Source organism: Vitis riparia, chromosome 17, assembly GCF_004353265.1.
Source record: "Vitis riparia cultivar Riparia Gloire de Montpellier isolate 1030 chromosome 17, EGFV_Vit.rip_1.0, whole genome shotgun sequence".
Taxonomy (NCBI): domain Eukaryota; kingdom Viridiplantae; phylum Streptophyta; class Magnoliopsida; order Vitales; family Vitaceae; genus Vitis; species Vitis riparia.
The window spans coordinates 20,573,001-20,595,900 of NC_048447.1; the positions used below are offsets into that span (position 1 = coordinate 20,573,001).

Sequence of the window (22,900 nt, forward strand, 5' to 3'; positions counted from 1 at the left end):
TATTACCTATACTCTTCTTAAAGTAACGCCTGTCAAGGTAGAGTTGAAGAATCAGAAACAATTTTAAAGGAAATTCATTCATGATGTGAATGCTGGTGCTATGAAGTTTTTTGAGTGACGCTGATGAAGCTTCAGGAAAAGCGAACACAGAATTTCTTGACTAGGAGCAACAAGATTAGTTGCCAGTTTCTTTGTCTGTTAGTCAGTATACTCGACTACTCTCAATCTTCGAGTGGCTACCGTTATTGTATTCATTTTATTGATGCTTTCTCTAAATTTACATAGATTCATCTCTTGTGAAAAGTTCAAAAACATAGGTTGTGTTACAACTTGGCTTAAAATCAAGTCAATTCGGACTAACTTGAGAGGTGAATACCATGCTTTCATGGGAACACAGGATCAAAATGGTTAGCAAATACGGGAAGATGGTGGTTCCTGGCCTTATCTCTAATGGCAAAAGGGCAGCATGGGGTTGGGGATGCGATAGAGTTGAGCTGTGATATTATACACTGTAAACTCCTAAGAATCCTCATAGGAACAAAAATCAAATCAAAAAGTTGGGGAAAGGATGAACACAGATACAGCACCTTGCTTCATGGAGTCCTGAAGAATGGAGCCTTCCATGGATATGTACGCTTTCAAGGTCCATGGTGAAAAGGGGTGCATGACTCAGTTAATCTGCCTGCATGAGGATTTACTTATAGGAGACAAGGAATTGGCTGCAATTTTCTGAAATATAATACAAGGCTCTTGCATCGTCTTCAAAATGCAGATATTGTTGGCCTTTCCAGTGATCCTTGTTCAGAATGTCATCTGTTTGTTTGCTTTAAGAGTGCTAGGACCTCGCTGTCATCAATGGTTGATTCAGCTACGAGCCGAAGAGGGGTTTTACCTTCCTTGTCAACAGCTTGTGGATCAGCTCCCCTACAACCAGATTAGTAACCACTCAGATCCTTTTTACAGCGGTCAGAGAATTGAAGTAAAACAAACATCATGTGAGGGATCCTATGATCTACAGTGTCAAGTGAACAAATTTAAGATCCACAATCTACAAATTAAACTTCCGTTCCTTTATTCTGAAAGGACATTGTGAAGAAAGGTGGTTGTTTTAGTCATGATACCGAATTTTGGTAGAACCAAATTATAATTACGCAACTCTCCTCATGATAGCACACACCTAGATGTATGTGGAGTAGGAGGATCTAGTAATCTAATGACCCCTCAGTGACTGATGAAATATACTCCAGTTGAGTCTACCAAAGCCTAAATAATTTCTTACAAAAATCTGGAAGTATGCATTCCACATGAAATGGGAAGGAACAAAAAAGCAAATATATAAGAAAAAAACCATCTCTGGTACTAAATTCCAGAAGAAAAAAAGTGTGAAAAATCACCTTTTCAGCAGTATTTTTGCAATTGCAGTTCTCCCTCTGATGATGCAATGATGCAGAGGGGTCTGACCCATAGAATCAGAAGCATTTATGTCTGCTCCATACTGTAGAAGTAGCTCCACCATACCAATGTCTGCAGCTTGGCATGCAAGGTGAAGTAGCGAACAACCATCATGACACCCCTCAATGGACTGATCTTCGGTTGTACTGGGTTTGTCTGAAGAGCTTGAGGACGCCTTACCCAAAGAACTATCTACTAAGAAATCAAATTTATTATCGACGCTGACCTGCTCTTGCAACTTCATTACTTCAGCTAGAGTTAAGAACGTGTTAGATGATGCTTTCCCATGGATAGCATTGACATCAACTTCAGAACTGACAATATTGCGGTAAACTGCTTTCTTGTCATTATAACGCACACTTCTGCACATTTTTTGTGCAATTGAACGAAGATGCTGACTGTCCTTTATCTTGTGAACAAAACGTTTTTCTGCATACTGAAATAAGGGGAAAACATCTCTTCAAGGTCCCAAATGGCAAACCTATTTATCAGAAGTGAATTTCCTACCAAGTAATGCATTTCTCGAGAGAGCTTTACAACTAAACGATATAAGGATTAACATAGTAACCAGTTCATCATATAATAATAGTTAGATGCATATACAAAATTGTAATCCTCATGTACTGATTCGCAACTGTATACTCAACTTCAGGGTTCAGGATTTAAAGTCAAGGAAAGAAGGAAAAGATAAAAAGCCAAAGGAAGAGCCAAAAAGAACTGCAGTATGAGAAGCCTGATGGTACCTGTCAGTAAATTGCATATCATGGAATCAGGGAAGAGACCATGTTCACAACCTCCAGGGTGTTTTGGGCATTTATTTTAATCCACATTGATCCTAACCATTGCAGGGCATAGATCAGCAGTAGATTCGAGAAGATTATTGTATTGTATCCTGTTTTCTTTCTGCCGCAAGCATGGTGGAATCAGTGTGATCAGTGACCGTACTTCCAAGTTTGAAGGAAACACATAAAACTTGTCTGATTCTCTCTTCCAATTCTCTTTTTCTTTCCTTTTGCCCATGGTCATTTTTCTCATAACAAGAGGAGCATCCATGACAATTGGAGTTGGGGGTCAACTACAATCCCTTTGATACACGATTTTCTCAACATTCGCCCTCAATTTGGTGCACATTTCTCAGATTCTTACAGATGATCATCTTGCCAAAGATAAAATGAATCATGAACTAGAAGCTCCCTTTGTTGAAAATGTTGGTAAGTTGATCTTTGGTTTTTGCATGGGTGCAAAACAATCCAAAAAAACAATTTGCTTTGATGGATCTGCATAATTTGCTTTTGTCTACCATGATGTACTAGATTCTAAGTGACACTGATGTCAGCACTAGTCACCCGAATATTGTCTCTGGCTAATATTAATATAGATCCTCCCAAATTATAGAAATCATGACTGCTTTTAGAAGCTTAGAATGGGGGGCCTTCAAGACTCAATTTGACTCCCCTGCTCGAAAGTCAAAGTAAAGGGAAGGGGCTTTCTTTATCCAGGCTAGGGGAGTTCCATCAGAGTCCCCTTGCCCAACATGCATGTGATTAGGACTTACTCTAATAAGCCATGATAAAAAATAACAAAAGAGCCCTTCTAGGTAGGTTGGCTGTGAAACAAGCTACTAAAGTAAACACACACACATGCATGCATGCATACAAAAAGAAGGGAACTTTAGTTGTGGTAGCTAAATCCCAATTTTAAAAGAAGGGACCCTACATATATCTAAAAAAGAGTCTTGCCAGATGGGAACATTTGAATAAACAAGGTAATTTCCCTCCCATTCTTTCCTTTTTCTTTTTTACTGGGGATAAACATGTGAACTCTCAAATCTCTCTCCACTGACCTGGTTCTGTCCATATTCTTTGGTCGTTCCATCCTTAACAACTCATGTTTAGGAGGGACTTGCGCAGGGTGATGTTGCAGTAGGACACCTTATCCAAAACCCACCTGTTGCCATCCCTATTTCTAGGTAAAAATTTTGGTGAACACTCTTAAATGCAACCTCCAATAGGTGCATACATACGCTATCTTCATCCACTGGTGGTATACGCAACACTACGTCAAATTGCAAGCAATAAATGAGACTTCCTACATGTCCCTAATGTCTTTAACATAACGTAGAGAGCCCTTGTTGACCTCACTGCCCAAAAAATTGATGATTTTGTTCAATGGTTTTGCCTAATGTTTTACAACCCAGCGTATCCATCTCCTTTGGAGAAATATTCATTTAGCTTCCACATCTAATTCTTGGCAGCGTTTCCATTTATGTAGAGAATTAATCTTCGTAGCTAAATTTATATCTAGTCTTATTACCACTCTGAATAGGAAAGAAATTTATTTTTTGAGAGGACTACCAAAGGAGGTGAGAGAGAATGTTCTAAAGTATGCCTCTGGTTTCAATAAATTTTTACTTACCAAATAAAAGAAAGAAAGAAAGAAAAAGATTTAGAAAATAATATCTTGTAAGCTTGTAGCATCAGTTCAATTTAAGAGGATATACCAAAAGGGAGAAACAGAATTACTTAGATCAATACCTTTGCATGAATGAATATCTCCTTCACTGAAATAGGATCATCATGACCAGGTTTGCTCATAAGCGACAGTTTGGATTTATCAGATGTCGGGGAACTACATCACAAGAACTAAAAAATAATTAGCCTAGAAACAAATACACTTTCAATCATATCCAGTAAACTGTTACTTACTCCACAGGCGTATCATCAGCTTGAGAACTAGTGCTTGGATTCAACAAGTCCTCCCAGATTGAATTTGCGTAGTTATTACCCAGTGCCAGGAACAATGTCAGGACAGAAGGTTCCCACACTTTCACATCAAGTACCAGTGATCTAACCTGCATCCAAGATCAACAATGAGAGCTGCATGAATGATTAAACAGAAGCACAGAGCATAATAGCAGTAACATAGTAATAATCGTCAGTAACAATCATAACAAACATACTTTCTTAATGAAATCCTTCTGTAGATTTCTTTATTTTGATATGTTTTTATTTTTAAAATGAGAATCTCCATGAGGTTTAAACCTCAAGCATATGAGGTCCTAATGCCTGTTCTTGTTCTTTTATCTTAAAACACCTAAGTGATCAATCTTACAAATGAAAAGAGCTAAGGTGCCCAATTCAAACCTAGATAACTTACCTTTGATATATGCACACCAAGATTACGGTGAATGCCAGAGCATTCGATGCAGATAAGAACACCCAGATTTAAGGATGCCCAATCCGGTTCAGGTGCACCACAATCAGCACATTTGTCATTCCCACGTACTCTTCTCAACACATCAATTGGCTTCTCATTTTTTCCACTGCATTTTCGCTGTTGCAGACTTCTAGATGCACGCGCATAATTTCCAGAAGTAAGATTCTTAGACGCATGCTCTTCAATTACAGTCTGATCCAAATGAGATGAACTTCCTGGTGAACCACTTTGGTTAGCAGGCTGTTGATCGCTGCTTCCAGTTGAAGAACCAGAGAGACGCTGACATAGAATTGGGTTCAATCATCACAACAAATATATGAATCAATAGCAACATACAAATGTAGACTTTCTTAGCATTTACCCTTTCAAGTGCGTCGGAACTCAACAAAGAAGCTATTACTCCAGTTATCTTTTCAACCCAGTCCATTTGATCCAGTGCATTCTCTGCCTGCATTCAAGTGTTAATATAAAGTTGAGAGAATCTGCTCTAGGTACTGACATAATCCCCAGAATTATTACTGGACAAGTATTTGGGCTGATGATGCTGAGCTTCATATAAGTATAGTCTAAAAACATGAATGAAAGCCCAAATTTATATTTTTGATCTAACCTTTGATTTTGTACCTGCAAAGTATAGTTCTTTGTTGGTGAAATGATCCTGAAGCAGAACCTCAAATCTGACTGATCTGCATCAAGCTTTATTGTTGCTGTCAGTAAGTTCACAGTGTGCTGTGTGACAGATTTCTCATCATGTACACCACCATGGTAATGAGAAGATAGCCAGCGACTCAGCAGCCCAGAACCAGGCTCATTGGAATGTTGACTCCCACCTGCCTGAGATAATATGCTCAACACTTACTAAGCAGTGGTTGGTGACAAGAAAAAGAATGCATTTTAAGCTCACAATATTACAAAATGTCTCCCAGATAATGACTTACAAATGACCTGTTCCATTGTTTGCGATAGTAGTACAACATGCCTCGGCTATCAAGAACAAAGAACCTTCTCTTCCAGTCACCCCTCAAATTTGAGGAACGTTTTGAAAGATATCCTTGTCGAATGGTTTGAACCTGCACTAGTGCTGTCTTAGCTACATATATTTAAATTAATACTGCTTAAAAAAGAATGAGGGATGCTAGAAAGGAAGAAATTTAGATTCCTAGAGTCACTAGAAAGGAAAGGTGGTCATCTCAACCATTACCTTTCCCTTTGCAGCAGATTGCATAACTGCTTCTATCTCTTTATGCGATTTTCTATTGAAAGGTTGCATACCAACATCACTGGGAGAAGCATAAGATCCATTTAGAGCCTGTTTATTTTTGTAATCAATTTGCCTTATGTAGTCTTGCATTTTTTCAATAAGAGATGCTTGCTCATAGTTGGAACTTTCCCTTGACTGTTGTGCATAACCCAAGACCTGTAACACAACAACGGACCTGATGGCTGCTTGGATTCTACATATGGAGAAAGCATTTGCAGTATTTGAAGTACTAATGTAGAAAAAACTTATCACATTAGTTAAAGTTTCTTGAACAATATACTTTAGGGGCTGGGTTTAGATGCAAGATGGGAATTTATTTTTCAGGAAGTCTCCAGTGAATCTATATGATGAGGATGCTTGAATAAGCAGTTAAGGGGGATTTGTTTTGAGCTTTCCAATAGGCTCCCAAAGGACATTCCATTCCTAGTTTGGTTGAAGACAATACTTTAATCTTTTGATATGCTCCTCTATCTAGCTGCTTTATTGGAACTGTTTTCAGTTCGTTTCCTGGCTCAACTTAGCATTGCTAAAGAGTGTTGCAAATGTCAATAAGGGCTTGACTCTTATGCGATAATGTTTTTGAAGGGGAGGAGACACCCTGGAAGATGCAAGAACAAGCTTCTTCAGAGGATACTCCAATAAAATGTAATTTAGCAGGTCTTCCAAATTAAATTTTATGAGCCAACAGGCTGAAGAAGAAATTAAGAGATTTACATAGGGATAAAAAGAGAGTGAGCCTGATGAAATTTAGCAGATTTTTTCTCCTCCTAGAGAGGGGGTGTGGCATCCATCAAATTATTTTCTGTAGTCTGTTTTGAAATCCTGTAACTTGAAGCACAGTATTATCATCACAAAACATGGAACACTTTGGATAGAATAATTCTTTGGGAAAGGAACCAATCGGCATGCTTCTGATTTCAAATGCATCTCATTCTAGGTGGTTCCTGGTTTCAACAATCAATAGTAAAAACTGAATATAGGCCCACCCAGTAGGTGGATAATGTTCAGATGCTCATCCTAGGGTTTTATTAGCAGTGCAGTAGGGGGCCCTAAGCCATTTACAGATAATGTCGACACTTAGATGATTACGATAAGTTACAAGCTTCAAGTACTTGTCATTGGTTTCTTAAATACAGAAGAAACTTGGCAAGATGTGGATTCGCAACCAGGGAGTGAAGTTTGTATGAGGTTTTCCCAGTCTTGATGGTCCACATGCCTCTTCTAAACTCTCTTTCTTTGTGGGCACAGCAATTCTGGAGAGGAGTCCTTAAGGTGGATTGGCTTAGTCTTAAAAGTGTATCAGATGTTGCTTAGCTGAAGATTCAGAAAAACATCTTCTCATGCATTTGTTGTCTGCTTTGGAAATGTGGCCCTTGTTTGTTCATGGTTGGGGTATGAAATGTTGGTTATAGCTCTTTGTGAGAGGACCTAGGAAACTGAACCTTATTTACTGCCAGACTAAAACAAGAGTGACACTGACAAACCTGGTTAATATAAGGCTCCATCTGATTCAATAGCTCATATCCCTGCATCAAGAAAAAAAGAAAGAAAAAATATCAGGAGCAGCATATATCCAGTATGGTAAGCTGGAAATTTGATGAGTTATTATTATATTATATACCTGTCTGAAGAAACGAAGATGTGCAGCCATTGTTACACTGACAGCCTCCAAAAACTCAAACCTCTTTTTTGCCTCGACATTAGAGATAGCACTGACCTGGAAGGAAACGTGTGCCAAATTTTGAAAGCCTAACTGTTACAATATTGCTTTTTATCTGAATTGATATATCCTCATGGTATTAACTTACCAGATTGAACCGGGCTTGCTCAAATATGGACCTTGCATTGTGAAGTTCCTGGAACGTCTCTCTACCAAATTAGAATTTAAAAAATACCCACAACACATTCTCTAATCAATTTATCCACCAGTTCAAGTTAGAGCATAACTACTATAGGATATACCTCCTCTGTGGCTTGAGCTATATCCATTCTAGTACTTTTCCTTAATGATAGAAATTTCTCACGTGCCTGCGGCAAAGAACAGCCATTGACATTCCGTGTCACCATCAAGAGGATACTTTTTAAAACTTCAGATAACATGCAATTCATTTTGTAATTTTCAGGACATAAGTGGGTTAGAAATCAAGCCATTCTATTCCTTAATGCAAAAGAATACAGAGAGAGATTTGGATCAGAAATGTGTCTATCTTTCTTACTCTGCTTTCATTCTGATGAGTGACCAATGTGAAAGTGTCTATCAAAATGTTGAATCTGTTGGCATATCCAATATTCAGGAGTATATATGGATACTTAATCAACATATTGTTGAGATCCTTAACATTAAGGAGATGTTAACAATATTGTTGACATATATTCTGACAAATCAAATCAACATATGTTTGTTGAAGCTTTACTGAAAGATGAATGTGTAAGTACAAGTACTAAACAATGGATAGGGAAACTTTGAGGTCAAGTCAAGAAAAGTTTTTAGATGACGTTATGGAAGAATGAAACATTATGAGATGTAAAAGTTAAATTTTGAATCTCACCTGGTCATACATAGGGATAGCCTTGTCAAAACGTTTTCGGGCTTCCTACACCAACAGAAGATTCCTTTCAGCAGAAAAATGGAAGTTACTCATATATGAAAAATAAAACAAAACAGAAACATATAAATGGGTGGGAAATGTAAGTAAAATATCCACCATTCAATGTCAATTTTGAAAATCAAGAAATGGTGAAAAATGATGAAAACAAAACAAATAGAAACAAATTCAACCTATGGTATTGTGGTTTCAAAATATAAACTAGAAGCAAAGTTCCAGTATCAGATATTGTTTCTAAAAACACTTCATGCTCTGCAACACTAGCAAGACAGCTAGACAAAATTTGTTAGCAATACACAGTACCTTGACATCATGCAGATCAACATCAACAAAGTGTAGCAACCTATCAGTTAGAACGTGCTCTACCTGATAAAACCAATTGGATAATGTCAGCAAACGAAACCAGTTACAAGCCCTAATGCAACAGAAAACCCAAACATATCACTTAAGCAGCAATGTGCATATGTCATTGTGCAGTGAAACTACTGAAATAAAATATCATACAATTGCCAAATGGACTTAGCATTTTTAAGGAGAGAAATATTTATAACATGAACAAAATGGTTCACATCAAAAGGCTGTACTTTAATGCAGGATACCCAACGATATAGAAACATAGGTACAAAAGCATTATGGTTGCAACCGTAAGAGAATTTTCACCTCTGCCCGAAGGGTTTCCTTGTATGTCCCAATTTCTCTCAAAGCACCTGTGAATTTTTTGACAACAGAGTCTGAGAAATAAAGATAGATTTTATCCATATTGACACAAAACAAACATGTTGGACTATTTATTATATTATATTGGAGGATTTCTCTTAAATGAGGATGCAAAAGCCAAATTGAGAAGGAGCAACTACAACTTTAAGAGCTCCTCAAAGCTCATGAACCAACCATAACATGCCAAGACCAAGCCCAAATCCACAAGCTCACTTGCTTAAGGAAGCTAGCTCAAGCAACAAAAGCATGATTCAGTTAGGCTCAGCTCAATTTGTCATCCTAAGTTATCATATTTTTTATGCTACTAATTTATTTTGTGGGAATTATTCTTGTAAATTGTAATGCCCTTGAAAACCAACAAACTAAACACTCCTATCAATACTCATTGGAAACCAAATATTTTGAATTCAAGACCCTTTGGAAGCTGAATAAGATGCTGATCAAATGAGATGAGCCCAACCAAGCTCAATTTTTTCACTAAGCTGCACTCGAGTTCCATCTGAACTCGAATATTCATTTTAGCATCAGCTAGCTATTCTGCTAGGCTACACTTTGTTCATTGACTCCCTCTAACTGAAAAATACTGTTACCATGTTCTTGCGTACACAAATATATGGGGATATACATTTCATATGGAAAATTGAGCCAAAGTATCCAGATCAATATAAGGTATTCCCTTCTGGTGGTTTTCTTCCTCAATTATACGTCAAAACTGAAATGGTGAAGAATTGTATAGTTAATATCATAAGCCACTGTTTCAAATACAGGGGTATGTGCAATTATAAAAGCAGAAAGGTCAACCAGATCCCACTGAAAAAAGCCTTTCACCTTTCTAATAGTACCTGCCATAATGGCACGAGAAAGAATAAAATAAATCGATAAAGAAAAGGAAAGACAAAATAAATCCATCTCTAACACCCTGGTATCATGGACAATCTCATTAAGTGAATAAAAACTCCATTGGATTTCTCTAAATTATGATTCTTCAAAATAAATATAAATTTCAACTGCAAATTTTGATTAGAGGAAAAGAAGCCAAAAGGTTTACCCCCAAAAGCAACACTAAGAGGATCATTATGGCAGCCTCCAAAAGCTTCAAGGGCGCTTGCAAAAGCAACATCTCCATTGTATCCCTCTCCAAGTCCTTCTCTGAGAATTGAAGAAAGTTCAGCATATAAAATCTTTCAAACAAAACTAGGCAAATGAAAACACTCCAATTGATTTTGGTCAGTGGAAGGGTCAGGAGTGTGAGTTGACTCCTTATTGTAGTTTATGTTGAAATGTTCTAACATTTTCCAATGATTATACAAACCAAAAAAAAAAAAACAATCACTACTTCTATCCATTTTTTCTCTCATCCTACTGATGGAAAATGGAAAGATGAATATTTTGGGTGATGTTGAATTTTGAAACCCAACTGCCTAGAATGTGTACTCACTGTGTCATTTGTCTTTCATCCATTTTATTTGATGGGCAAGGCAAACTAGATTACATAAAATGACAAGATCAAAGGAGGTACAAAAAACCACACAAAAGAAAGAGCATTACTCGATACACCATAAAAGAGACTTCCAATGAAAACGAAAAAGTGGAAGATGATCCAAGACAGTGCTTAGCCAATAGGCACCTTCAAACACACGGGAACAGAACTAATTTCTTGATATTCCTTCCATGCATCTATTTCCTTACAGGCAACTCAAGAATTAGCAACAAAACACATGGCTTCCAATACCTATGATCCATATCTGTCCAAGATTTAAAAGGCCAATGGAAGATAAGATCAAGTGTCAATTTTGGATTTCCTATATAAGAGCTGTGATATGATCCACCATATGAAACTTGTCCAAGAAGAAAGAATACACATGCATGCACAGATTCAAAAGGAGTTTAAAACATTTTCAAATTCCAAACAAATTTAATATATATGGTAAAGCGGTTATACAATATGCCACTCTTGAATCGAGCTTTGATCATTCCATCTAAAAACCAATTAGTATCCAATGAAGGTAGGTCAAACCTTTTATGACATTCAACATTCTACCTTTATTTGCCTGTTCTAAGAGTCATCATTTGGGCGATCCAGTCCAGTTTTAACCATTTCATCTGAAAATAAACTAGTATCCAATAAAGGTTGGTCAAACATTTTATGACATTCAAAATCACACCCTATGGTCCTATTCTAAGAGTCATTGTTTGGATGACCCATCCCGGACTTAAAAGGCATTTTTGCACCCCCAACAGCCACTAAATTCCCATAAATGTCCACTTCATAACTTTGGAGATTATGCTCGAAAGATAAGGCCACAAAAACTTGAGCCACCTGACATTGGTCTACATTCAGAGATTTAAGCCCATTAGTTGACTACAAAAGCATAAAAATCTGAAGACTCTAGTTGAAGAGTTCAATCCCCATATCACTTATCATGCCAGAAGCTAATTCTCTCACCACTACCGGTTGAAAAATCAAACAACAATGTAGATCAAAATAATAACTCCCCCTATGTGATCCCCTGAATTATTTCCCCAACAATTCTTGATATTCAAAACCCCGTTGTCCATTGCTCAAACTTCCTTCCCATCCATCACAAGACACTCAACCTTATTGAAAAACCCCTTTCTCTTATAATCATTAGAATTACAACAAACCCATAAAAAAATTATATCAAGGAAGTTTAACAAAAAGAAAAAAAAAAGGGTGGGGAGGAATTAAGAAAAGATGGAAAAGGAAGGTAAAAATGGAGACATACGCGTACTTTCGGCAGCCTTTGTAGAACTTCATTGTTCTTTCCTTCAATGACTCAGCATTCTCCTCCAAGCACTCAATCTGTTTCAACCCCACAAGAATACATATCAATAAACCAACATGGGCTTCAACCTAAAACACCAAACATTAATATTATCAAGGCTACTTGGTTGCGAAGCATGGGAGAATCGTCAAGTTTGGCCAGCTGCATTTTTTGCTTTCTTCCTGAACACAATATGGTGTCGGGTAAATTCTTTCTCTCCCTGTTTTTTTCCTTGTGTTCAATCAAATCTCATCTCCGCCAACTTGTGAATTTTCCGTACGTCAAAATGGAATGATCCATTCGTGGTACTTTTTCTTTTTCCTTTTTTCTTTCATTTAATTTTTTTAATATAATTTTGTGTTGGTTGGTTCCGGAATTGAAGGCGGAAATGGCTGTAAACGACTGTAGTGGAGGTGTTCAGCGATTTTTCTTGTCTGTCGTTAGAATTACAATTTTTGTTTCCACTTCCTTCGCTAGAAAAGGATTTCGCAGATGTTTTAATTTTAGTGTGTAAAAGTAGCTTGAGCCATCTTGGTTACCGCCAACTGTTTGGCCCGTGGGAAAATGTAGGAGACGGAGGGAAAAAATATATTTTTATATTTTTTTTGAAAAAAATTCATTTTAATTATTTTTGTGCATCTAATAATTAAAAAATATATAAGTTTTTAATTAATTTTATTTATATATAAAATGGATGAAAATAAAATTAAATCAAAGAGGAATATATATTTTTCCTTTAAGGAAAATGAACAGAGACATCATTTAACACACACTCTCTCTCTCTACCTAATTAGTGTCTTTTCTTTATTTTTAAAATCATTTTTTTATATCTTTTTGTTTCCTGATATTCTCCAAAAACTAAACACATTAACGTACAAAATTATTATATCCTAAATATGAAATTTGAGAAAATATTAAGTTAAAAATAAATAAAATGACTGTATCAACATAAGTATCATTTTTTATTTATTTTTTTGTTAAAAAAAAAAACATATCATTTTAATAAAATAATTTATGACTAGAGAAAAAAATTAATATAAGATCTTGGAAGGGGGCTATTTTAAATTTAGAGAAGAAATATACCATTCCACAACAGCTTCAATCCAATCAACATAAGTTATTTGTGTCCATACAATCATAATAGATGTGGATTGGTTAAGTCAAAAAATGTGACACTTGGCATACCACATACCAATAATTGGCGATACCATTATTTTGAAGAATATAAATTAACACTTTTGCCTGTTTTGATTTTTAAAAATGGAAAATGGTAATAAAAAATTTATATAAAAAAACCATAAAGTCTAATACTCGTGTATTAAAGTAATACCATAAAATTTGACGAAGCAATTGAAACAGAATGTATACATGCAGTCATAAGATTGATCACATTTTTCGATATCAACCGAATTTGATTGCCATAAATAAAGGAAAGCGAAAAGCAAAAGAGAACCTCTCTTTATCGAGGGTTTTGACTTTTGAGGATACACCATAGCTCCCTATTTTCTCTTTTTATCCCATTCTTAAGAAAAAATTTGGTCTCCTACATCCAAATTCTCAGCAACAAACAAAATAAATAAATAAAAATTGGGTGGCAACTGGGAAGGTTATTGCATGATCATTTCAACAACTAAGATAGTAAAGCCAAAAGGCCAAAAGCTTATCTATATCCAGAAAAATGTCAATTTTACTCTTACTTTTTTCTCAGCATGAGTAATCCAAAATTCAAAAACCGAATACCAAGCACTAATCAATGGACACTGTTACAAGACTTCCTCATATTTCTGTATAATGAAGTATGGGACGTGAGGTGTGAATACCCACCCACTGCCAGTCCTCATCGCCAAAGCCGACTAATGAAGCCCTTCTTGTCTTTCTTCATCCTGTTTTCTAGGGATGGGAAATCAACAAAATTGTAGGCAATGTCCAAAACAATGGGGTTGCGAGGGATCGTTTGGAAGGCTGGTGGGAAGGCTTCAATGCGAGGAACACTTTTCACGTTTGATGCACCCACCGCCGACTCGTAGACATCCAGTTTCTCAATCAGAGACGTCTCCACCTGAAATGAATCCAATCAGCATGCCACATAAGCTCAAGATGAACAAAAGAAAAGCAGGAAGAAAATTACTACTTAATCCTAAATCTTATTTTAACCTTGCATTTCTGATTCATTTTCAAGGTGTGTTCCATCAAAGGATCAAATGGGTGTCCAAACCAAAGGCAGTAATGCAATTGTAACTTGAAAAAAGAAAGAAAAGAAAAGCTGAAAAAGAAAAAGCAAACCCAATTGGGTATACAAGGAGAGCAAGGAAAAGAATTGGGGAAATGACAATCCTACTTACGTGGATTAATGAAAATATGAAGGCATACCAAAAAGGGAAAGACAGAAAGGGCCATTGCCTCCAAATGGCAGATACTGCACATGATTGTAACTGATGCACCACCAATTCTATGGTATGTATGTTTATGAAATAGTTTTGTATTCAAGATGCATCTCTGACAATGAAAGTTATGCAAGTGATTCTCATGTGGAGTTCTGTTTATTTTACCAGGAACAGATACAAAACCCAAACTAGTACCTTTTTGTGAGCTCCAGCCAATGATATATTAGAAATTTTCTGTGAGAGATTCTCTGGAGCCTTCTCCTCCTCCATAATCACCGTGGCATGCTCTATACAACTGTTTGATCTACAGTCATTATATAACATCTTCAACCCCTTGATCAGAGTCTGGAAAAACAAAGAAAAGTTAGCAGCAGTCCAAACTCCAAAGTACAGTTTTTCAATTATTATATAGGTTATCAAGGTCAAAATCAAGCATGGAAATTTAATTCATCCTGCAAGAAGCTTTTATCATACACTTTAAAGCAAAGGATCATCAGGAATGCATCCTGTACAAATGGTTATTTGCAGAGTGAGATAATGACATTAAAGAATAATTTGAAAAATAAAGATAGTAAATTCCTTAGAAGCATGTAAATAAGGAAGAATATAAATGAACGCGATTGCATAACCATTCAGCTATTACAGACATAAAGCAATCCTCAGTTGCCACAAAGGAAGCCTAACACACACCTGATCATTGTTACTTGAAGCTTGAAGTTTTTGCAGGGCATCATCTGCACGAGAGCGGGCATGGCTATATAATGCATATGCTTCTGTCCTCTTTCCAGCCAAACTGTATGACTTTGCCAAGTAAAAGCACCTGCCAACAAAAAAAAAGCCCTTTTTAATGAATTTAATATGATAATAGCCACTTTACACCTAAATGTCAATTGAAATAGCATCATTTAGTAGAAATCTTTAAAGCCAGAATTATTGTGATCATTTTAAGAAGCAGGAACACATCATGAACTGTTAGGATCTCAAACCAATGTAATTGCCACCACAAGAAACCACACTACAACAATACAGCATCCAAAATATATTTCAAATGGTAAATGAAAAGCTACACAAATGACATGCAGGTAAATGTTGGTTTGCTGAAAAATATGTAAGATGCTTTAGTCTTTAAATTAAATGCAAGGCATGATCCAAGATGGAGCTATGTTTCGGACAATTGTTCATGTAGCCTTAACTCCTGATGGTTAGAAAAATAAGGGGTGTTATTATTTTTATGTGGGTATGCATGGTGGGTTTTTGCTTTTATTTTCTTTTCTTTTTTCCCCATTCCTTTATTGTTTTTTCCTGGGTGTTTCTGGCCATGGGACAGGCCCATGGGTTAAGTAAACCAAATCATCATTTGTTGTTTGTCCACTTTAAGACAGGCACAATGCAGTAAAAGAAAAGACAAAATACACAACCTTTCTGCTCGGAAAGCCAAACTTTTAAGAGCACACTCCTCAGTAAATGACACTTCTTCTGGTTTTCTGTCTCTTCCAGAACTAACTAAATCAGAGAGATCAGCAACATTCTGCCAATAGTAAGAAGAGTATTTGCTAAAACTTTTCCATCTAAACTGACATGAAAGGCATGTAAAAAACACAAGACTATGAAGTGATTCTTAACCTGTAATAAAAGATCATACAACCGAACAAGCTCTTCAGGCTTTGTCGCTTTCTCATTTTTTTCTTGCTTAGTGAGTTTACTTTTAGCAATGCGAATCAACAACTGGTTCCGTTCAATGGTTCTTTCACCTAAGACAGCACTAACAGCCTTATCAAGGCCATTTAAGTCATCTTTCATGTTTCCAGCACTGCCTGCAGTGACCTAAAGTACACAGAACATCAGGAACAGCAGTGTCAAAATATGCAAATGAAAGGCATATTATACAGAGAACACTCCATACCAAGTCATTGCGGATGGAACTCCTGGCCTCATGATATGCAGTAAAAATTTTGTCAAAAATGGCAAGTTTTTTCTCTGCTGGAAGTGAGTCTGCTGCTGGACCATGAAGATCTTTCTCCAAATCTTGAGCTGATCAAATTTATGACATAGACCAAGCAAAAAATGAACCACAAAAATTTCATATAAAGGTAAAAAGAAAAAGAACAAAAAAGCCTGATGCACACAAGTCAAAAGAAGACAATGTGATTTACATTTCATAAGAGGCATGAATAATTTATAACACAATCTCTAAGGCACTTGAATATACCAAGAAATGCTTCCTAACCATGAAACTTATTCTGATCCATTTATTTTGACCGAAGAGGAAAAGGGATGGATACAACAACCTGAGAAACTAATGTTATTTTTTTTTAAATGACAGTTAGTTATGAGTTGAACCTTAGATGGTTTACAGATTTGGTACCTAGATTAGTTTTGAATCAGCAGTCAACAAGAAAGGAAGGAAACCAAATCTGATTCCTTCTGACCTAAACAGCCAAAGAAAGTTCTAGCTCACTTAGAAATTACATTCCATAACTTTGTAGACTTCTTTCCAAACATCTCCAAGTGCCTACTCGAACTGAACCCTTAATCCAACAGTCACAAGGTGAAATAGAGTTTTTGCAAAGCCAAGTTGAGACATTGACTCAATGAGCCAATGGATTACCAAACCCAATGACTGGAATTAATATGCCAGACAAAAATGAGGAAGAATATAAATTTAACCACAGGGTTGAACCAAGATGACAACCAGCTGGAAAGCGATGATCATGATCCTTTATAGTAATACAGACAAATTTTCCACATTACAGATGTCTTTGTTTATTCCAAAACCCAAGGAAGAAGAAAAAATTCTCTGATTTTTTGATAGGCAAATAGACATATATTAAACAGCGCCTAGCAAAGGTTTGTAAAAATTGTCCATGATCTGGCCGCATCACAAGACTACAAATACCAAAAACCCCCAAAGGGCCCCAACATGAACCTTGTTCCAATACATAGAAAGGCATTTAAAAAATAAATCCTAAAGATTTTGTATGACAACCACCAGCACAACCATAGTCGCATAGAACTTCAGGTGAGTTTTAGCCACCTCATATCCATGCCAGACATCTATCCAAGTCGGTGCCTACTAGTTATTCACTGGTAGGCTCAACTTCATACAACGTACATATTTTTTTCCAAATTGGAATCAACACCAAAAGTTGTCCTTGAAGAGTAGACACTTCTTCTTCAGTCAGTCTGACAAAAATCACATGCAGCCCGCTTGTGGTTTTAGCAGTTCACTATTGCAGTAGTTATATGTCAGATACAACACATTTCAGTCTATTTTTAAGACAATTTGGGTTGGTGACCACAATTTTTCTTGATTTATTGCTTATAGCTTTGCCTAAATCAGCATCCGCAAAGTCACTATGTCCTCTGAACTGTAACTTTTAACTGAAAGATCACAAGCTGCTCAACTAGACTTAAAAATTTGCAAGCAATCCTAGTTTTGTGTGTGAGAGCAAGAGAGAGATGTGCAACTGTTAGCATAAACAACCAATCAGAAAATCTGAGGTACTACCACATGAAACAAATGCATTCAATGAGGACAAAGTCACAAGAGATGTTCATAAATGGTTAACAATATATCGATTTATGATGGATATATGACCTGTTTGTTCTCATATTAAAAGATTGACCACTGACCTTTCAAAATGGAAACCCGAGTTTTCGCATTAGAAATTGGAAATCTGTGACCAAGCCAATGAAACTCTGTCATAGATGCAGCCTGTTGAGACCTTGCCTCTGCCATAACAGCCTGCAAATCAAGAAGTAACAAAATCTTGAATCCAAATTTATACTGAAATACAAAATAAAACTAAATTTTTTTTTTTGATAGGCAAAAGCACAAATATATTAAAAAGGGAGCTTGAAAGGCAACCCAAAGTATACAGGGAGTATACAAGAGAGACCTAAAACAAGCAACAAAAACACAAACACTTACCAGCCCTCACCTAGAACCCACCCAATCCACAAAGGAAAACAAAGAAAAAGGGCCTACACCTATAGAAGAATTAGCCCAAGATAAGAGGTTACAAACAAATGAGTTTTTCAATCTTTGAGTCGACAAAGCCTCGTTATCGAAGACTATCCTATTTCTTTCCTTCCAAATTGTCCAAAATAGACAAAGAGGAGCTGCCCGCCAAACCTTTCTATGATTCTTATCCTTGAAAGAGACATGCCAACTTAATAGAATGTCTCTCACCGAAAACGGCAACACCCAATTGACCCCAAAAAGAGAAAGCAAGAGGTCCCACAAAATCTTCGTCTTAGAGCAGTGAGCAAGAATATGGTTTATCGATTCCTCTTCAACGCAACACAAGCAACATCTATTGGCTAAGATCCAGCCCCTCCTCTTAAGCTGATCTTGAGTAAGGACCTTCTCCCAAGACGCTTCCCAAGCAAAAAAGCTCACCTTTGAAGGAACATACGGACTCCAAAAGATGTTACCCGGAAACGAGACTGCACCGCTATGATCAAGGGACTTGTAAAGCGATTTTACAAAATAAAACTAAATAATAATAATAATAATAATGATGCAAGTCCATATTGCATGATTGAAATATGATGCAGGATCTGTTTGTTTGGACTGATAGAAAAATAGAAGCTTGATCGATCATGAGGCAACATTCTTATCAAAATCGATTAAGTTTTCAGACAAAAAGCAAGTTAGAAACACATTTGCACGCAATCTTCCTACATCATATAATGCAATGCTAGAATGTTGTTTGAAGGTGTTGGTTTTCCTTAATAAAGCGGCAGACAGCAAATCTGATCACTTTTTTCCGCTTCATATTGCATGCCTGGATTATTGTTTGAAATGTAACTCACCTCCAATTTAGCTCTGAAAAGATCCAGTGCAGGCCCTTCCATGTGTAGGAGTTCAGGAGTTAGTGAATTTGATGCACCTATTTTGTGGAGGCAATATCGAATACTTGGTTCTAGCTCCTCAACACGTTCACGGCACAAAACTTGATTCTCCAGGTCTCCGTATTTCCCAAGTTCCTCATAGACAGCTCTACAGCATTCACATGATTAGTCCTCACAATATTGACATAGTCAAAAGGAGGAGGAAAAAATCAAGTTTACTTCCCAACACAAACAACTAACTAGGCAATTTAATGATAAAGAGATACACTGCTTAAAGTAGCTATAAACAACACTGCAATAAAGAAACTAGGAAGTACCTGGAACTCTTAAAAAGTTTTAGTGCTGTATCCCAATTCTGGTCTTGTTCAAACAACAAAGTCCCTTTCATATAGGAGGCATAGGCCTACAAATTGGAAATTGAAAATGGAACAAGTTATGTAGCAATTCATTCAGTAACAGATAATGAGTAGCCTTCTGATAAAAAACTACAAAAAAATAAAATAAAATAAAACAAAAAAGATGAAGAGTATCCTAGGAGCCAATACACTTGGTTTTAATAATATACATATTAGATAATCATGATAGATTTTTTTTTTTTTTTAATGATAAAATGTAGAATATGAAAAAAAAAAGTTTTGTGAAATATTTTTTCATTTATAAAAATGAAAATGTATCTAAAGGAACCAATTTTCTTTTCCACTACCAAAGAGGCCCTATAGATATGAAAAGCAACATCCACACCATAATAAGAGACCCAACCTCAGCTTCTAAAGATGTTTTGGAATCTCCCTTAATTGCACACAATTGTGAAAATAGAGTAGCCCATTTTACTGCCTTCCTCAGCCTACCAATCAGGTAGATCCGTTGGCGTGCATTTGGACCATCTGGAAGCTGTCTTTTCTCCATGGCATGACTCCAAGCTCTTTCTGCTGTATATAGAATGAGATGCAGAAACCTGCTTTGGATCCAAATACAAATCGAAAGGTTAAAATTGTGACAGATTATGAGGAACGTGAATCTCACTAGTTTCTTCAGTACTGGAAATCTATATATGTTAACAATCAAAGAGAAAGGGATTTCTAGTCATAATAAAATCAGCAATCAATAAGTCCGATATTAAGATTTCAAAATAAATTCCTCATTTATAGGGGTAACAGAAGAGGCATCTTTTACTTCCTAGTTCTGATGTGAAGTTCACAGATATGTTTTTGGTAACTTCTTTGCTTCCTAAACTCACAAGAACTTCAAAATATCAATTTGAAAATAGAGGAAAATACGGGTAAACTCTTATAATTTATGTTTTATGTCGTTTGGGTTTCTAAAAACAAATCCTCACCTCAACCAAGTTACTAGTGGTATTAATAGTGTGTTTGACAGTGATTATGGGAAGTGTTTCTAACATTTTTAATGCTTGAAAAATAAATATTTTCAAGTGTTTGAAATATTAAAAACACTTCTCAGAATCACTGCCAAACGCACTCTAAGTTTAGTGAAAATGGAGGATTTGCCTTTTCTGGGCTCCATATAATGAGAAGTCTATCCAAGACTTTAAATTTTTTTTCCCTTCTGCCACCTTTTTACTAGCAATCAAATGAAGAGTGCAGAAAGAAAACAATCTGTATGAGGGAATATGATATTGACATGCAGACGCAAATTTAAAAGCTTGAAGCTTGTGGATTCAACACATTTCCATTCTACACAAAGTAACAAAACAAGAGGGATAATGAGCAAGAAACACACCTCACTTCTGTCACAGTAGATTCGGTAATGGATCTTCGGGTGTATTTACCACGACCATGAGTAAATTTCAGAGACTTGTACAACCGCCTCAATCGAGCAGTGCAATACCTCCTGAATTCAAAAACTTTAAAGGTTCAGCTCAATTCACTCAACACTATATCACAATACATTGATCCTCTGTCTTGATCTTGGAAAAGATAGAGCCAATTGAGAGGATTCTCAAGCTATTTTTTCCTTTCCCTCATTTTATCTTTTGCAGAACTTCAAAGTTTGAATGATAAGAATCAATCAAATTTTAAAAACATTATTAAAAAATATGTATAAATGAATTTACCGGTAGCGCGTGTAATCACCATGTCGTAATCCATGCTGCATTTGCGCAGACTTCAAGAGCTGCAGCACTGGACTCGCAAAAGGCCAACAATATCAAAAAGTACCCAAAATTAGAAAATTCAAAGTGTGTTTGGCAGCTGAGAAAATGCGGGAGAAGAGATAAGCTAAATTTTCAAATCTCAAATTCTTCACAGACCAAAACATCATAAAAACGCAAAACTTCAAATCCCATTCTTTCCCTCACTTCTCACCAACCAACCCGAACGATACAAAGAAAACAAAAGTTCGAGAAAAAAAGAAAACCATTGATTGAGAATTTGGGGTTGGCATGATCAGAATTCGATTTTTGATCGTCGATTTGCATATCAGACACTTGGTTTTCTTTCCCCATTAGTCCTGTAGGAGACCAGATCATCATCGTTAATCAATAGAGAGTAGGATTCAGAATAGATCTATGAATCTGCATAACAAAAGAGTTCTGCACATACCTGGATTTAGGGTTTGGGAGAATAGAGGAATATTCCGGCGAGTTCACCGAAGCGGCTGGGCCGAAGCAGAGGTAGAAGATGAGACGCCGCCAAGGCAGTGCGCAGGATGCAGTCGTTCGTTTTTTTTTTGGGTAGGGCAGAGTTGGGTTTGGTCTGGCCCACTAGGAATGGGCCAGAATGAATTTTTACCCAACCCCATTAGCCTTCGTCCACGTTATCTGTCGTTCGTTCTTTTTCTTTTGTTTTTTCCTAATAAAACATCGCCAAATCAATTATCCAAATACAAAAAAGGAAAAACCAATATTTAAAACGTAATTAGAAATAGCATATGCTAATAAATTAAATTCATAAAATATATTGCTAATTTCACATAAATAGTTACTCCAAACTAAAGTTTCAATATTAAAAAATTAACTTAACAACTAAATGAAAATAATAAACCCACTAACTCGTTATAATTAAAAGTTGAAAAAAATACTAATTATATTTCATCATCTTTTTATATAAAATATAATTTTATGAGATAAATAAATAATATTATACGAGCATTAACAATGTATCTTGCATTAGCTCTAGAAATCCTTGTTGAGGAGGTTGAGGAGGGGCATTCATTGCCTAATCTCACTAATTTATTTATTTTTTAAACTTTAATCATATAAAAATAATATAATTTATAAATAAATATATTTTTTTAAGCAACATGATGTGCATATTAAATTTAAATAGTATAAGGTTAAGGATTTAGAAAAATTGGTTATTTAATATGGTACCAAAACTTGGTGCAATTTGCATGTTTATTTTCTCATTTGGTTTCTCTTCCCTCTTTGCAGTTCCCTTGCAGGATAATTTGCACATTTGTTTCCCTCTTTCGTGAACCCAATATTTTTTTAAAAATTGATTATTCAACAATTTTAATGTCTTCAAAGAGGGAAAATAAAAAAAAGAAATTAAATGATTTTTACATATTTGCTCTCATATGCTTAAATTTTTCCCAAACAAATTGTAGTAGAAACGAATATTAGACCTTTGAGTTGAGAATGCTGATTCCATTACCATTCAT

The 22,900-nt window shown here is 36.0% G+C and overlaps 2 protein-coding genes across 3 annotated transcripts; both read right to left on the reverse strand.

Moving 5' to 3' along the window:
• Positions 1 to 239: 239 nt before the first annotated feature.
• Positions 240 to 12,363, reverse strand: LOC117904349 (ADP-ribosylation factor GTPase-activating protein AGD3-like). 2 transcript variants are annotated; one of them, XM_034816927.1, is made up of 19 exons: positions 12,162 to 12,363; positions 12,006 to 12,076; positions 10,301 to 10,401; positions 9,196 to 9,242; positions 8,839 to 8,901; positions 8,479 to 8,523; positions 7,892 to 7,957; positions 7,738 to 7,785; positions 7,551 to 7,646; positions 7,414 to 7,455; positions 5,870 to 6,085; positions 5,607 to 5,738; positions 5,293 to 5,502; positions 5,030 to 5,116; positions 4,609 to 4,947; positions 4,158 to 4,303; positions 3,987 to 4,080; positions 1,395 to 1,888; positions 240 to 924 (listed from the first exon to the last, which is right to left on the reverse strand). In XM_034816927.1, the coding sequence occupies exons 1-19, from the start codon at positions 12,204 to 12,206 to the stop codon at positions 810 to 812; spliced, it is 2,457 nt and encodes an 818-aa protein (XP_034672818.1). In that variant the 5' UTR covers positions 12,207 to 12,363; the 3' UTR covers positions 240 to 809. The 2 variants fall into 2 exon arrangements, with proteins under 2 accessions (XP_034672818.1, XP_034672817.1); XM_034816926.1 differs by having other exon boundaries at positions 12,000 to 12,076.
• A 1,248-nt stretch (positions 12,364 to 13,611) lies between these two features.
• LOC117904802 (signal recognition particle subunit SRP68) lies at positions 13,612 to 21,982 on the reverse strand. Its single transcript, XM_034817566.1, has 14 exons — positions 21,841 to 21,982; positions 21,656 to 21,748; positions 21,354 to 21,420; positions 21,020 to 21,130; positions 20,039 to 20,234; positions 19,597 to 19,682; positions 19,241 to 19,427; positions 18,056 to 18,167; positions 16,326 to 16,453; positions 16,046 to 16,246; positions 15,841 to 15,950; positions 15,113 to 15,242; positions 14,618 to 14,767; positions 13,612 to 14,097 (listed from the first exon to the last, which is right to left on the reverse strand). The coding sequence occupies exons 2-14, from the start codon at positions 21,741 to 21,743 to the stop codon at positions 13,876 to 13,878; spliced, it is 1,788 nt and encodes a 595-aa protein (XP_034673457.1). The 5' UTR covers positions 21,744 to 21,748; positions 21,841 to 21,982; the 3' UTR covers positions 13,612 to 13,875.
• Between the last annotated feature and the right edge of the window lie 918 nt (positions 21,983 to 22,900).